We start from the raw sequence: 18,472 nt of genomic DNA on the forward strand, positions 1-18,472 counted from the left end.
GAAGAGGGATGCTTCTCTTCTCTCATCTACTACTTATTCTCAACAAATCATTTAAAAACTTGAAAATCTCTTTAGCACCAGATAAGAAACGGTGATACTTCATTGGGAAGTGGGATGGAGAACTTTCTGTTTCAAGGCAGTAAGTGTAACAACAGCAAGGAAAGCAGACTGGAGAGAGGCCGGAACTGGGGATGAGGGAGGATTCGGCCTCTACCAAAGAAGCCTCCCTTCAGGAATGGGTTCTTCCACCCCCGTTCCTACCTGGCAATACTGCTTCCAGAGCTACAGTCCAGCTCCCACAAATTGAAACTCTAAATACATCTCTCAAAAAAAAAAAAAAAAAAATCCCTTCAATATAGTGGCTGATTACTAGCTTACATCACTGGTCCTGCTGCTGGTACTATAATACTTTGAGACACAACAGTCTTTGTGGCTAGAAAAGGCTGATCACTACGTACATCATTGTTTCTATCTGATGATTCATTCCCAAACAGATATATATTTGGTAATTGGGAGTCACTGTTTTTTCCAAAAGATGTCAACTTTCTACTTTCACAGTATATAGTTTATCTTAAAAGCTTTCCTGAGAGAAATAGCAAATGTTATAAGCTAGGTGACAGACCAGAAACCTGATGGTGTAGACTAAAAATAACAGAACATGTTCATCTAGTCTTTATCTTCATATTCATCCACCGTGAAACACAGATGTAACAAAAATAGCAAGGGTAATTCAAACCTCACTTAATCAAACTCATTACTAACCTTATACTATGGAGAGAACTTTTTTTTAACACACAGCACATGTTCTAAGCATGGGATAGAGAACAGCACAAAACACATTCTTTGTCCTTGAATAACTTAATCTTCTGGGAAAGGAAATGGGAAATCCTTAAATAGGCCTAGCTGCCTAATAAAAGCCCATAGTATTTTCTCACTAATGTATAAAAGTAAAATATTTATCTAAAAGATAAAGCTATCTTAACATCTTTTTGATCTTCCTAACAGTGATGCTGTTCTCAAAAGCAAAAAAATTCAGTCACTTGGGCTAACAATTATGATTATATATAAAAAGGCAACAGGGCTGGTTATCTAAATTTTGTTGTCATAAGAAATATAAACAGTGCATAGACATACCTATATATGGATGTTAAAAATTCTCACAATCTTAAATTCCAAACTGAGATCTTCATCGCTATCCCTGCCCTGTCTAGACTAGGAATTGCTATTTTCAGTCACATTCTCAAAAACCCACGCGCAGGGTAGCAATTTCCTCTATCAGTCACACATCTGAGTCTATAGCGCAACCTTATTGTGTCACACGGTCTCATTAACCTACAGGCTATGCACAAATTAACAAAGTTGGAAGTGATGTGAAAACTGTCTAAGTGACGTTAAGTCTGTAAATTTAGCGATGGAAGCATAACTGAAACTTAGGTCTTTTGACTCTCAAACAAGTGCACTTTCCAATTTCCAGTCCTCTCTGATATTTTCAACACCAAAGAAGTCTAGTAATTATTGTATGAACTTGCCAGTGTTTTCATGTGCGTTTTTGATAAACAAGGGCAGAAACTGAGCTTTATGCATTTTTAAAAAATCCCTACAATTTATCTAGGAATACAAAGTGGCTGGACCACAGGTGCTTCATAAATGCTTACTGAACTAAACTGAACCGGATGTTCTGCCATTCTTCTCACTCTCCAAATCCTACTGAATTCGAGTTTTATCTTTATTACTAATGATTCTCTGATTATAACTTACAAAGATAGTTCCTACTAGGAACTCGCTTAATCATAAACTGTTTTCTTGGTAGAGCATCTTCTTTGATATGATACTGTGTAATACTATTGTCCTGGTTTTTCTATTTCGTTATTACATGTGCAAAACTGATCATAAATTCCATTAAGATGGAGTGCTATTATTGACTATAATTCTCTTGGAATACAATCCAGACACAGCACAATGCTTCGATGAATAAATGCGTATTAAATTCTACTTTGGCTTCCATAGTTGGTGGGAAAAAGATACCTGACAACCAGCTCTTTAATTCCTACTATTATTTTCCACCAATTACCGTATTTTTGTCTCTAAAAATTAATTTAGAAGTTATAAAACTATAATTTGGAGGAAAGGACCAAGGTTTTTTTCCAAATCCATTTAAAAACATTATGGGGAATGCTGTTTCTTGACTTGATTTTGGCTACACAAGATGTAACCTAATGAACTGTGTACTATTCTACACTTCAGTATAAAGTCCAAAGCCTCACCAGGGTTTTTTTTTTTTTTTTGCGGTACGCAAGCATGTGGGATCTTCCTGGACCGGGGCACGAACCCGTGTCCCCTGCATCGGCAGGCGGACTCTCAATCACTGCGCCACCAGGGAAGCCCCTCACCAGGGGTTTTTACTGTATTTTTACTGCTAATAATACCTTCACATCAATAATATAATTTATAAATCTGTATGTATGAAACATGAAGAAAGTTAGGAAAAAAAATAACAATTCTCAAAAGTACTCCTAACCCTCCAGGGATACTATATATATGCTTTCTTAAATTTTGACATTCTTGCTCAGGATATAACTCACTTTCATTATTTCTTACACATTTTTGTTCACAGATGGTATGCACCCATCTACACAAAACTGCTTAGTGGGGAAAAAAAAAAAAATCTGTTATCACAGTGACACCTGCTGGTTTTTAGCTACAAATTTTAGATCCCGAGTAAAAAACAAACTCTTTAGCGTCAACATTTTTCTTAGTAGAATTAAATATTGTTTCCATCTTAATAAATTATTTGATATATAATTAATTTTAAAATAAATTTATTCAATATACAATGGACCACATAAGGTTTGTGTGTGTGATCACAACCTCACTGTAATTTTATGAACTATTTTTCTAAAAAAGATACATCTCCAAAGCTGCTTGAGCATTTCAGAGTACATGAAATTAAAAAAGAAAAAAAAAATTTAACTTATGGCTTTCTATTCAGATTCTCTACAAATTCTGTTTTAAGGGACTCACTACAGAAGCCTTAAAAATATTTACAAAATTGTTTCTCTGAAGAATTGTAATTTAAAAAATATGGACGATTTCATAAAAGTCAAGAATTTGATCTAGAATTCTTTTCTTGTGATGAGAACTTTAAGATCTGCTCTTAGTACTTTTCAAATATACAATATTGTTAACTACAGTAACCATGCTGCACATTACATCCCCAGAACTTATCATTGAAATCTTGTATCCTTTGACCACCCCCAACCCATTTTATCCACCCCCCCCACCCCTGACGCTGGCAATCACCAATCTGTTGTTTCTATGAGGTTTTTGTTTGTTTTAGGTTCTAAATAGAAGTGACATCATTTAGTATTTCTCTTTCTCTAGCATAATGCCTTCAAGGTCCATCCATGTTGTTGCAAATGGCAGGGTTTCCTTCTTTCTCGTGGCTGAGTAATATTCCATTGTATGTGTATATATACACACATCACATCTTCTTTATCCATTCATCCACTGATGGACACTTAGGTTGTTTCCATGTCTTGGCTATTGTAAATAATGCTGCAATGAACATGGGGGTACAGATGATCTCTTCCAGATAGTGATTGTTTCTTTTGGATATATACTCAGAAGTGAAACTGCTCGATCATATACCAGTTATAGTTTTAATTTTTTTGAGGAACCTCCATGATGTTTTCCATAGTGGCTACACCAATACAATCCCACCAACAGTGTGAGGGTTCCTTTTTCTCTACATCCTCACCAGTACTTGCTATCTCTTTTCTTATTGATGACAGTTATTCCAACAGGGGTGAGGTGATATCTCATCATGGTTTTGATTTGCATTTCCCTGATGATTAGTGATGTTGAGCATGTTTCATGTACCTGTTGGCCATTTGTTTACCTCCCTTGGAAAAGTGTCTATTCAGTTATACAAGTTCTTTATATTTTTTGGATATTAACCCCTTATTACATATATAATTTGCAAATATTTCCTTCCACTCTGTAGGTTACCTTTTCATTTTGTTGATGTTTCCTTTGCTGTGCAGAAGCTTTTTATTTGCTATAGTCCCACTTGTTTATTTTTGCTTTTGTTGCCTTTGCTTTTGGTTTCATAACCAAAAAATCACTAAGACGAATGTCAAGGAGCTCACCCCCTATGTTTTCTTCTACTAGTTTTATGGTGTAAGATGGAGGTGTCATTTCAACCTTTCCATGTGGCTGTCCACTTTTCCCAGCACCATTTATTATAGAAACTGTCCTTTCCCCACTGTATATTCTTGGCTCCTCTGTCATAAATTAACTGACCATATACATGTGAGTTTATTTCTGGGCTCTGTTCCATTGGTCTATGTGTTTTTATGCCAATACCATACTGTTTTGATTACTGTAGCTTAGTAATATAGTTTGAAATCAGGAAGCACCTCCAGCTTTGTTCTTCTTTCTCAAGATTGCTTTGGCTATTTGGGCTCTTTTGTGGTTCCAAACTTCAGGATTATTTCTGTGAAAAATGCCATTGAAAAAAAAAAAAATGCCATTGAAATTTTGATAGGGATTTCACTAAATCTGTAGATTGCTTTGGGTAGTATGAACATGTTAACAATATTAATCCTTCCAATCCATGAGCATGAAATATCTTCCATTTGTTTAATATCGTTCATCAATATCTTGTAGTTTTTGGTGTACAAATCTTTCACCTCTATTTCTAAGTATTTTATTCTTTTTGATGCAATTGTAAACATTGTTTTCTTAATTTCTCTTTTCAATCGTTCATTGTTAGTGAATAGAAACACAGCAGGTCCTTTTATATTGATTTTGAATCCTGCAAGTTTACTGAATTTATTAGTTGTAAGTTTCTTCGGTGGAGTCTATGATAAACAATATCATAGAAGTAAAACTATTTGCAGATGACACTGACTTCTCTTATAGTCAAAAGTTTCACTCATAAATAATACCTCTACGGAGACTGGAAGTGTTCAGATTGAAAGCCTATGTGTGACAGAAACAAAAAAGAGAATTCACAATGTATATTGGAGGCATTTGTGATTCCTCCAGATTTTCATGAAACCTTGGGTTTAATACCACAAATCTACTTCTATCTACATACTCCTAATAGGGACCTGGGATGTTTTCACAAACTATATACAACAATGTCCTAAAAAGAAAAAAAAAAGAAATCCAAAATGAAATATACAGATAAAGAGTTATACAGATTCAAAATGGGACTGCTATACTCTTATTTGCTTTTATTAGCTCATGAATAGTAAAAAGAATCCAACAGAAGTAATGGAAACAATCAAATTAGTTCACAGATAATAATAAGAAAACACAAAATAGAAAATATTGAATATTAGGCACAATGATTGAAAGAAAAGGTATCATCCTTTATACCAGAATATGGACAAGGTCTTTTGGGAGGGAAATGTGAATATAATAAAATCAACATATACCTAACATACCTTTCTGAACAGAGAAATCTCCACTAGCTACTGAACACCAAAAATGCTAGAAAAAAATTTTAACTGTATTTATTTTTACTTTATTATTTTTTTCTTATTGGAGTATAATTGCTTTACAATGTTGTGTTAGCTAACTGTATTTTTTATTCATGGCCAAGTTCATCGCAAATTAATGAAAACAACTGAAGGCAGATTGGGAAAAAGTGAAATTCTACAGGATAATTTGGCTCTGGAACTGATAACTGTCCTAGATCCCCATCCCCGTGGCCTAGAAGAACCCCAGTTTTAAGGACCCGTGCCTGCATGGGGGCAGGAATCACGGCCTGGGACTGTGTTAGTCTGCTTGGGCCACTGTAACAAAACACCACAGATGGGGTAGCTTACACAAAAGAAATTTATCTTCTCACAGTTCAGGAGGTAAGAAGTGCTGGAAAATTCCATCCTGTTGAAGCCTCTCTTCCTGGTTTGCCGATGGCCACCTTTTCTGCTGCAACCATATGATCTTTTCTCTGTGCGCACGTGGAGAAAGGGTGCTCTACTGTCTCTTCCTCTTCTTATAAGGACACCCGTGCTATCAGATCAGGGCCCCACCCTTCTGACCCCACTCAACCTTAATTACCTCCTCATAGGCCTTGTCTCCAAATACAGTCACACTGGTTAGGACTTTAACGTATGAATTTTGGGGGACACAATTCAGCTCACAACAGGGACTGAGCTGGACTGCAATACAATTGGTGAATCCCCAAAGGGCACCACTCTCAGTGAGTGAACTAGGAAAACACCTAAAGTTTCTCTTCTTTATTCCAAGTAGAGCTGTGAAGGATGAAAAAAATCTCTAGGAATGTTATCACAGCCTGACACTGGCATACATTTGAGGAAGAAATTCACACTGCCTGTGAGCAAGTGTCTGTGAGCACACACACACTGAGTGACAGGGTGGGAGTGGAGGGAAACTCAAGGTGAAAACTGACTTTGAAGTGGTCCAGGGTTAGAGGGCCATAAGAAACAAAATGGAGGTGCTAGGAAAAAAACCCAAAAACCACAAAACATACCCAAAATTCCCGAAAATAAAGTTCAGAGGAATGTAAACTCACAATGAAAATTCACTGATCACATCAGAAAACAAGTCACCATAAACCTGTTTCAGACAAAACAACTATAAATTCAGATTCACAAAAAAGGAGAAAAATAGAGAAATCATCATATGCAGAATGCAAAATAAGTACATTTAATATGTTCAAAGAAAAGAAAAAGAGGGAATAATGGAACTACCCCAAATGACCAAGGAAGTTTGAAAAAGAACCAAACAACACTTTTGGAAATGAAAAAAATATACCCATAATTAAAAACTTGATAGGTTAAAGACAGTGAGAAGACAGATTTAAACAAATCATCCAGAATCCAACACATAGAGACAATGAGACAGAAAATACAAAATGGAGATAAAGCAATATGAAGAACAGAGTGAGATGGGAACACTTAAGTCTAACTTGATCTCCTAAAGGAGAGAATCCAAAGAATGTAAAGGTACAATATTCAAAGAGGTAAAAGTTGAGAATTTCTCATAATTCATGAAAGGCACTAATTCTCAGATTCAAGAAGCTCAGTGAATCTGAATAGATCAATGAAAAGAAATCCACAGTAGACATGCTGTAGTATAATGACATTTGATTGTAGAATGCGAAAGATAAAGAACTTAAACATAACCTGAAGGAGAAGACAGATTATCTACAAAGGAATACTGATCAGACTGACAAGTGTCATTTCAGTAGCAACACTGGAAGCAAGATGACAGTGGAACAGTATCTTTAAATACTGAGAGAAAATAACTGTCTATCTAGAATTGTACACCCAGATAACTTTCAAGGATAATAAGCAAATACTGACTGTAAAAAATAACTGTTTTTGGAGTTAAACTGAGATAAAACTAAAATTCTAGACACTTATTAGTTAAGGGGAAGCAATCACTTTGTTCAGAAGTCTAATGTTCAAATAAGAGTAAAGACGTAAACTTTAGATTCTGTTAACTATGCAAACTAAATTTCATGGTAAGCACTAAAAAGATAAAAATTGAGTTTTACCTTTCAAACTAGTAGAGGAAAATTGTAAAACAAAACAAAACAAAACTCAGTGTGGAAAAAGAAAAGAAAAAAAAACCAAAGGCAGTGAGGAAACAAAATGGTGGGACGAAAAGCACAGTAAGATGGTACAGCAAATCCCCTACATGTGAACAAGTTCCATTCTGAGAGCGCACTTTTAAGTCCAATTTGTTTGTAAGTCTGACAAAGTTAGCCTAGGTACCCAATTAACACAATCAGCTACACAGTACTGTACTGTAATAGGTTTACAATACTTTTCTCACAAATAATACACAAAAAACAAACACAAAAAATGAAAACATTTTTAATCTCACAGTCCAGTACCTTGAAAAGTACGGTAGTGCAGTACAACAGCTGGGATACTGGGGCTGGCATCGAGTGAACAGGCAAGAAGAGTTACTGACTGGAGGAGGGAGAGGAGGTGGGAGATGGTAGAGCTGAAGGATCGTCAGCAATAGGAGACGGAGGGCAAGCTGCCATTTCACTCATGCCTGACACTGATGGCACAGGTTCTGGTTCCTTGCTGGATTCAATTCTACCTACCCTCCCGTAAAAACGATCCAGTGATGTCCGGGTAGGAGCTCTTTTTTTTTGCTGTCACAGATGACACGGTAGCACTGGATCGCATTCTGAATGGCTGCTGCAACCCTCGTGTACCGTTCAACATTCGGGTCCTGTGCTCAAAAACTAACAGTGCCTCCTCAAATAAAGACAATCCCCTTGTCATTTCCTGTGTTGTGAATCTCTTCTGTTCTTCAGTTACTTCTTCTTCCTCTTGTCTCTCTTCGTCCTTTCTCTGGGCCTCCAATTCTGTCAGGTCTTTATTAGTAAGCTCCTCGTGTTGCACAGCAAGGTGTTCAATGTATGAAAGACACGTGAACTAGCTTACGTGACTGGACAGGCGAAGGCACGTTCGCATCTTTGAAAATTCGCAACTTGAAGGTTCATATGTAGTGGACTTACTGTATAAATAAATCCTAATATATTAGTAATTTCAACAAATGTAAAATGGATTAAAGTCTCCAGTTAAAAGATAATTAGATAGAAAGAAAAAAAAATCTAGTTACAGTTTTTAAGGGGCACATGAAAACATGACATAAAGGTCCAACAGAAGAATAAAGAAATATATACCCTACAAATTATTAACCAGCTGGTGTGGCCTGTATAAATCTCTCTTTTAGAAACAGATTTTAAAGCAATATAAACTGATACAAGAACATTACTAGAAATAGAGGCTGTGACTACAAATATAAGATTCAATTCTAAACTTGGAAGATAATTCTAAACTTGTAGGTACCTAATAACAAAGCTTCAAAATATATGAAATAAAAGCTGAAAGAATTACAGGGAGAAATCAGAAAATCCACTAGAGCAGGAAATTTTAACACATATCAGAATCTGGAAGATCAAGTAGAAGAAAAAAAGAACAGTAAAACAGAGACAATTTAACCAACACAATTAACAAGTTTGGTCTAATGAACACCCAACAGTTGGAAAATACTTTTAAGCACTAACATAACATTTACAAAAACTTAGCATATTTTAGGTAAGATGGCAAATCTCAACAAATTTTAACATCTCAAGTCTTATATGAATCTATCTTTGGACCACAATCCAATAAAAACAGAAATCAATAATAAGAACAGAACTTAAAAATCTACATGTTAGGGCTTCCCTGGTGGCGCAGTGGTTGGGAGACCGCCTGCCGATGCAGGGATCACGGGTTCATGCCCCGGTCTGGGAGGGTCCCGTGTGCCGTGGAGCGGCTGGGCCCGTGGGCCGTGGCCGCTGGGCCTGCGCTCCGCGACAGGAGAGGCCGCGGCGGTGAGACGCCTGCGTACCGCAAAAAAAAAAAAAAAAAAAAAAAAACTACGTTAGGAAATGGGGAAAAAAATCCACATATATAAGTCAAAAAAGAAATCATGATGAAAAATAAAAAATACTTAGAATTTAAAAACAAATATTTCTATAGCACTTTAAGTTGACAAACATTATTTCGTTTGATCATTAGAAACTAATCCTGTGAGGCACACAGAATCCATATTCTCTCTGCTTGACAGCACAGCGCAGAAATGCTGTACGTTATGTAACGACTAAAGCTACTTTTTATATATAAATAAAACACATATCAAAAGTGATTTAAAAACTGGGAAATGTAAGTGAAAGTGTTCACTACTAAAAATAGTAAAGGGAAAGAAAAGCAACCCTCTCTTTTAGAAGCTATACTGAACAGCTAAGAAAGTCACAAAGAAAGAATTTAGTATCAATGTTTCAAGCTCAAAAAGTCCATTAAATCATTTTGGTTTAAGAAGTCTCTTAGATCCTTCTATAGTATATACAAACTCATATGGTAAAGTATTTATTATTCATAGGAGATGAACAAACACTGTCAGAAATCTTTGCACAAGTTGAGGAACCATTCCTGCTCACACAAAGTCCTGATCTCCTGGTTCCAGCATCTGTTCAATGGTGCATTGGCAATTGATGGCTCTCCCAAAACTGCCTATGGTACAAAAGGAATTTTCATTTAAGGTTCCCCTCCCTTTTCATGTGTGGGATATTCTGGGAAGTATGTTTTCTTTTTCCATCCACTGAAAGAGAATTAAGAAAATTCCAACATGCCTGAATGTCAGCAAGTGCTCTTTTTCGTCCAGGTACCAGAGGATGATGGATGAACCTGTCAAGCCTACAGTAGCGGACAGAGGGAGTTGGCAGAAGTTCAGTGTTACTGAAAGAAATCTCAAATACTTATTTCATCTCCTCTATTAACTTTAATCACATTTTCAACATGCAGCCAAGAATGAAGCTTTGACAGCAAGCCATAACTTTACACAAGCAAGCACTGTCACTTTTCTGCAGTAGCAACACTGAGATAACACAAGAGTTGAGTATTTTCTTTCTTGTGCCTTTCTTTACTGAAGAGCAATAAAAAAAAAAAAAAAAAGACCTGAAAGATTTATCCATACCTCAAATTCATTTGCCATAAATCTCTTGAAATTATTGCATTTAATTCTGCTTGGTTTATGGCAAATAAAAAATCAACTTAGTTCCTCAATTAGATTGGTAAATGCAGATTTTTAAAGATCACAGTGATGACAGAACTGGTACATGTTTCATCTTAATACACCTGCTTATGAGAACAGACATTAAACACTAAAAAGGATTTACATTTAACATGGATCATTTGCCATGTGGGCAAATACTTCTGGTTTACTCAGAGCCAGAATCTTTACATGGTTCCAGAGGGACGCCTTGGCAGATTTTGCTGATTACTCATTAAACAGCTGAAACATGTATAGACATTATTTATCTGACAAAGCGTACCCACAGCAAAACACACGTAAAAACGAGGTAAATCTATGGGCAAGATTATGGTTCTTGGAAAGGTTAAAAGTCAACTCTATTTTTGGTAAGCTTTTCCTTGTGAGCACATTTTAAAAGCTGAAAATATGAAGTGCTGGAAGGCCACAAACTTAACAAGCATGTCTTGTCATCCAGTGAAACACGGCATTACGCTGCCATGCAAAATCTGCAACTTCTCCCAACAGAGGCCAATTCAGAAACCAAAGCGGCTCTCTTTGAAGAGCAGAGACAAAGTTTTGACTCTCTTCAATGTGGTCTCTGCTCCCAGGACAGTTGTTTCTCAGTACATTACTCATGGAATAACATTGTACACACTCTTCCAAGAGCCAGGGAGGCTCTGACAGGCAGCCACCATATCGGCCTTCGGAGCCACAATAATAAAGTAACATTAGCCCTGCATAAGAATGAATTAAATTACTTTTCTAAGAAGTCTGCATTTACAGTTCTCCGAGATAATCAATGGAAACTAAGACCAATCCTCATTAACAAAGAGCATGTTTATACCATTTTCCTCCTACTTCTCCCCATTTAGAGATACAGGCAGATACAGGAAATTAAAACTGGGAAGATGTGGCATTCTTCTTCTAGGAAACAGCTAAGACTCCGGTAGCAGTTTCTTTCTTCCGCAGAAGAGTGACACTGAATACGCTGCTCAACTTGAGGCAGAGGCTGAGCGGTTTCTGAGGGGAAGGCAGTATTTTCTCATCAGTCTGTCACTGTTACGGCTCAAGTTCTCCAAAGGCTGGGTATTTTGCCAGGCCCCTCTCCATCTCGGCGTATTGTTCTTTCAGCCTCTCCATGGCTGTTCTGTGCTCTTCGTCCACTTCAGCCTGTTTGCTGTGTTGTTCTTTCATGAAATCCTCCCACTGCATTATATGCTGTTTCTCACTAGCTATTAAATGGTCATTATGCATCTGAGAAAAGAAAATTTGAAAGTCATGGGACATTCTGCAGACAATTAATTTTCTATGCAGAGAGACAAAAATAACTGCCTCTTGATATTTGCTCACTACAGTGTAACAATCGGCTTCTAAGTCACAGTGACAAAACTGCTTTATAGTTTTAATGTCCAACAAGAACATGACATATTAGAAACATCTAAGGCTTCTCTTACGATGCCCGAACATGGGCATTCACATTTCTGAAATTTCAAAAATGTCTAGTATTTTAAATGACAGAATCAAACATAATCCAGGTAAATTTTCATACCTCTATTTCTCCACAAATTCCATTTAATCGCATATAATTTAAAAATTAAGTTTAAAGAATACATGCCAAAAGAATTGTTATTTTAAGAAATTAAAATACATGTCTCACATAAAATATTTTTGGCCACATTAAAAGAATCACAGATTATTAATCACTGGAAGAGAACTCAAGACCTCTCTCTTGGTTCAGTTCCAAAACTTAAAGCAAATAAACGGCAAAAGCATCTGTGTCAAATATCTAAGTTCATCTTGAGATGTCCCTTAATATTTCTATATGAGGACAAATTTTTTCTTTTGAGTAACACAACAGTAAAGATGAAACAATATATAAATTAAAAGGCATAAATTTAATATACTTTAAGTTATTATCTTTGAATAGGTATTGGGTTGGCCAAAAAGTTCGCTCGGATTTTCCCGTAACATCTTACAGAAAAACCTGAACGAACCTTTTGGTCAACCCACAAAGAGCTAAATACAAAAAGACAGTATTAAAAAAACTTTCTATCTCTGCCTCAGTATTCTACATATGTGTCTAGAAGTTTTGCCACAGACTAAGTCCTGTTTAAAAAACAAGCACTGTGACAGACGCAAACCATCAAAACCTACAAAGCACCAAAAGGCTTACTAATCCCAGAGCTCTAATGAAAACAGGAGGACACCTGGTTACTCAGAATACTGGTAACTCAGATGCTGAGAGAGCTATCAGGAAAAAGATGGAAGCCGTATTTTCCCGCCACCCATAATGCCGCCCATTATCTTCTCTCTCATCTGGGCCATGATGAGAAGCAAGGTGGAGAAGCCATGGTGCTCTAAGTATCTATGAAAGATGCATTTCTGCTAGTTGTTTTGTATATCTTATCTACTTCTGAGGTTACAGGATTCTCATTTTACAGATGAAGAAATTAAGGCTTAAGAACACTAAATTTACTTCTCCATGGTCACTGAGCTACTACATTGTAGACTCAAACTTAGGACTTGCTGACACCCAAACCTATGGCTTTTCTATCACGAAGTGCAAATCAGATCTTTCCAGGGAAGTTTTACATAGATGGCTAAAGGTCTTCTGCAAGACAAAAAAAAAAAAAAAAACTACTGCAAGAGTTTTTTCTGCCAATCTGATCTAAAGTTCCTCAGCACCAAGGCGAGAGGTTAGAAGTGAATCTGAAGTTTCAGTTATAGTGAAACATTCCCCTAAAATATGTCCCGCAGACCCATGTGATCTGAGCAGGCAGTACAGTGGTGGGGAGAAAGGGTTAGGATGGGGTTTGCTGATCCAGTAAGTTTGGGAAACAGGTTAAACAAAATTCAAAACATTTTTTCTTAACCTTTCAGCCTCATGGATGGTAATTCTTCAAAAGATGAATAAAACATGAAGAGTTCATTAAATTCTTTTCATGGAACTTTTACAGAACTATTTATTTTAAGAGAAAAGTCATAGAAAAGAAAAATGCAAATAAATTTCATCAAAATGATGCCTTGCTTTGGCTGAAAATTAATTTCTAATAAGTACAGAGGATACTAACCCTGCATGCTCAGAAGCTGTTTAACAGATTAGTCTTCTCTTTTTAATTGAACCACTGTCATTAGCTTGGCTGACCCTGTGATCTGTGCCATGAGGCAACAGCCCAGGTTCGACTTCCCACCAGGCAGCATGTTGCCATACATACAGCTCAAGAGAGAAAAATGAAGATTTGGGAAGTGGATAAACCTGGCTTCAAATTCTGGTTCACCTGTTACCAGTTGCATGACTCTGGCCACGTTAAATTTTAATTTTAAAATGCGGAAAAGAATATTTACATTCATAAATAAATCTGTATCATGTCAAGTTCCTAGCTCAGTGTCTACAGTGCTTAATAGAAGGTAAGCATTATTATACAGATATGAGCAACGCATCTAGAAGGCAGATCAAACCACTTTTTAATCCTCTTCGATTCAGGGTTTTAAATCTTTAATTTTAATAATCTGATTTTAGCAACAGATTTTTATAATTCAAACAATACAAGGCAACTCGAATAAAAGAAATAGTTCTCGCCTCCCAAACCCATACTCAACTCAATCTTCCCGTGATTCCACCATTTACCATTTGGCTGTAAGACAAGACTTTAATTAAGACATTGCCAAAGACCAGTTTCTCTATTTTGTGGCTTCAGAATATTATTACCAAAGACATATACATCCAAGTAGCTTTTTCATATGACACATATCACTGCTTGGCCTCCTAGTCCAGGTGAAAAGAAGGTGAAGACTGACAATTCCCTAACCGAGTTGAAAATCTAGTCTTGCTTTCATATCAAGAAGTTCTGCAAACTTGTGGTTGCCAAGGGGGAAGGGGGTTAGGGGAAGGAATGATTGGGAGTGTGGGATTAGCAGATGCAAACGTGTGTGTGTGTGTGTGTGTGTGTGTGTGTGTGTTGGATAAACACCAAGGTCCTGTGTAGCACAGGGAACTATATTCAATATCCTGTGATAAACCATAATGGAAAAGAATATGAAAAAGAATGTATATATGTATAACTGAATCACTTTGCTTAGGCAGAAATTAAACACAACATTGTAAATCAACTATACCTCAAGAAAATTTTTAAAAAAAGGTCTGGAAGCCACTCTACTTTATCTATCCTTTCTCAGTCTCCCACCTTTAATAACAGTAACCGCTTTGAAATCTTGCATTCTCCACAATTAGTAAGGAAAAAAAGGGAGGGGTAGCTTGTATATTCCTGTACTGACAACACTGTAATCTTTACCTATAAACAAAAGTCAGCTACCAGAAAATAACATCTACCTGAAACTTAGTTGAAAACTTTATGGTAAGAACTTTAAGCGGTCAAAAAAAAAAAAAAACGCACACGCGTGCACGCACACGCACACACAAGCCCAAAATAACATAACACAAAGTCCATTTAAAAATACTGCAGTATTCATGAAAAACTCTTCTGATTCTGAATTTATTTGCCCTACCTTACACACAATTCTAACCAGGTTAGTTAACTGTTTACCAAAGCTATACCATATTAAAAGTCAAATTAAAGAAAATACTGATAAATGAGACAGAAAGAAATGATAGGCATCAGCCTTAAAAAAAGAAGACAGATACAGAAACTTAGAAACAGACAGTATCTGAGGGCATCTGAAATAGAGAAACACTTTTTTCTCTCGAATTCCCTGAGGACATCACCATTTTCACCATAGCATAAAACTTTACATTCTCAGTAATTCCTAATTCATAAAGAAAATTAACCTGTAACATTTAATAAACTTTTTATAAAAACCAGAAAAGTGTGGAATATATTTTTAAAGATTTCCATCCAAAATAGTTAAAGTGAAAAAAGTACTATGCTTCAAGATGATAAAAACCTCAGCTTTGTGGTTGACCTGGCTATATGGAATGATTCGTGTTCTAAGACTTCTAGACACGTGAGGTTTCATTGTATATAACAGCAGAAAAATCCCGAGTTAGCTATATCTCACATAGCATCACCCAGGAGCAAGTTAAAAACTATTTAAGCCAACAGGAGTGAAGGCTACCTCAGCATATCTACTCAAAATGTCAGGAAATACAGTCTGGGCAGCGGTAACCTCACCAGAACAGAACAACAAGGAGCTGAACTGCTCCTTGATCTGAAGCAGCAAAGGCGCCACCTCGAGAACCGAGCCCGTCCTAAGGGCAGCGCGCCTCCAGTTCACGCAGAGCAAGTTATAAACGCCAAAGATTTAGCCTAACATGCCAATGAGTCTGTTTACAACTAAAAAGAACTCTCAGAAATAAGGAACAGTCTTTTATAAACAGTGAGCTAACCGCAGACCGTCATCGCCTGTGTACAGTAATTCGGCTTTCACGTTCAATACAGGGGGCTCTACGTCAGATTTAGTCTGAAAGAAGGATTCCTCTACAGTTGAAACGCGTTTGAAAAATAACGATCATATCTAACTATCGTTATGTGCGACAGATTCACACAAGACTAACAGAAGGAACACAACATAGTAATGGAACTACTTACCATTTAAAGCTTAAAATTACCTGTAATAGGTAATTACGGTTAGCAGTTAAATTTCTAGCAGCTACCAAAAGAGTACATACTAAATTATACGTTTAAAACTTGATATTCATGGTGGTAGCAGTAATTAGGGTCTTTGGTGAGCAATTTGCAAAAATCTATCAAAATAGAAAGTATAAATACTTAAGGCTCAGTAATTCCTCATATTAGCATTTTCCCTTAATTTTTATTAAAGAAGTATCACAGATCTTAGAAACAAATTCAAATACAAGAATATAAAGGGACAGTTCCCCCCCCAACATACACATACAAATCCTTTCCCTTGTTTCCTTTTTCTTAGTATTATTACTAGTTTGATGGGTACATTTACGCTTTTTCCTTTGTTCATACAAACCTATTTACTTAATTACAACAAAATGTAGTCATACGACACATGATGGTCTGCAGCTTTCTTTTTTCAATAACGATACAATATGTACTAATGGCATACCAACAGCACGAGGGTGGGAGAGCTCTGCCCTGGGTGCAAGCAACAAGGGGGTGCACTGTCTGAACAGAATTTAAACCAATGACACACACAACTGAAAGACTGGTTTTTATTACCACCAGGTGCTGGCAATATACTGAGTAATGTCAGTGATAAAATACTCTTAACCCCCAAATCCTTCTTTGGTCTGAGTTCTAAACAATTATTGAGGTTACTGTTGAAGTTTAGTAATACATTAGTTTCAAATTAACACATTTTCATTGTTTATCCTTTAATAAACCTTGAAGTTAATTTAAAGGACTTCCAGTTACAGAGTCAGTCCTGAACAAAGTGAGTCAGCTACACACGTTCATTTCCAAAAGTAAATTCCTAACAGTTCAGAATCGTGTCAGCTTTCTTTAGATGCTCAGCCCCTCTAATCCCTGAATTACTAAATGTCCTTGCATTTAAAAAATGATCCAGGACTTCCCCAGTGGCACAGTGATTAAGAGTCCGCCTGCCAATGCAGACGACACTGGTTCAATCCCTGGTCTGGGAAGATCCCACGTGCCAAGGAGCAACTAAGCCCGCGAGCCACAACTACTGAGCCCATGCGCCGCAACTACTGAAGCCAGCGCACCTAGAGCTTGGCTCCACAACAAGAGAAGCGACCACAATGAGAAGCCCATGCACTGCAATGAAGAGTAGCCCCCGCTCACTGCAACTAGAGAAAGCCCACGCGCGGCAATGAAGACACGACACAGTCAAAAAATAAATAAAATTAAAAAATAAAATAAAAAATGATCCAGCACAGCAACTGCAGAAATAAAACCTGAATTAGTTCAAATCTATCATTCTACATTACTTTTTTTTTTTTTACTTAAATTTGTATGTTTCACTCTGTAGTTAAAATTTTTATATTGTGGACACATTGGGAGCCACTAAAATGGTTTCCAAAGAAATAAAGATAGTATTACAATTTCTAGAATTCACTGTGAAATGTGACTTTTATGAATCTCTTCCAGACTTATTCTTATGTTTAATACTTTCCCAAATGACATATCTGTGTATTTTATCACAATAAAAATAATTCAAATCAAGTTTCAGAGGGTTCTTCCTAAATGAAATCAATTGCATACTCAAAGGAATGGATACATTTGTTTTCCCAAGATAAAAAAGAAAATGCCAACTTTAAAAGAAAATAAAGAGAAAGTTTATTAATGAGCTATAGCTGTGTACCAAAAATAATTAGCTGTAATGGTTTTTGTCTCTTTCTACAACAGAAAGAAATAGTAGTAATAACCCAGCTTACTTATGTCCCATTGGAGATACATTTGAAGAAAAGTCAATCCTGAAGGCAAACTGTGTCTAGGACCAGGTCTATAAATCAACTCATGGATACATAATAAAAACACATTTTTGCACGCATTAGTCTAAGTCGGTAATTCTCAGTGGGGGGTGATTTTGAGGCTCCTGTCCCCCAGGTTTTTGGTTATCACAACACAGGTTGGGGGTGGTGATACTGGCATCTAGTGGGTAGAGGCCAAGGATGCTGCTAAACATCCTACAACATGCAGGAAAGACTTCACAACGAAGATTTATCTGCTCCAAAACGCCAACAGCGCAGAGGTTGAAAAACCCTGGTCTAAGGGAAAACTCTGAATAAAGCAACTAATGTCTAAAAGGTTCTTTGGAACATCTGTCAGCAATACATGTGCCTTTAATTTTATATATGCCTTACACAGATAAATGAAAAAGTATTTACTTCAATAAGAAGTACCAGAATAACAACTGCCAGTAATTATTTAAAATATTTAGAATATTATGTACAGTCATCCCGTGGTATCCATGGGGTTTTTGTTCCAGGACCGCCCCCCCCCCCCCCCCC

The 18,472-nt window shown here is 36.6% G+C and overlaps 1 protein-coding gene across 1 annotated transcript in view; it reads right to left on the reverse strand.

Annotated features, from left to right (window-relative positions):
• Positions 1 to 9,435: 9,435 nt before the first annotated feature.
• Positions 9,436 to 18,472, reverse strand: part of BLOC1S5 (biogenesis of lysosomal organelles complex 1 subunit 5) — a 38,879-nt gene continuing 29,842 nt past the window's right edge. The window contains exon 5 of the mRNA XM_024742483.1: positions 9,436 to 11,829. Coding sequence (XP_024598251.1) covers positions 11,635 to 11,829 — 195 coding nt within the window. The 3' untranslated portion in view covers positions 9,436 to 11,634. The remainder of the gene's footprint in view (positions 11,830 to 18,472) is intronic.

The sequence above is a fragment of the Neophocaena asiaeorientalis genome, unplaced genomic scaffold (assembly GCF_003031525.2).
Source record: "Neophocaena asiaeorientalis asiaeorientalis breed wild unplaced genomic scaffold, Neophocaena_asiaeorientalis_V1.1 scaffold831, whole genome shotgun sequence".
Taxonomy (NCBI): domain Eukaryota; kingdom Metazoa; phylum Chordata; class Mammalia; order Artiodactyla; family Phocoenidae; genus Neophocaena; species Neophocaena asiaeorientalis.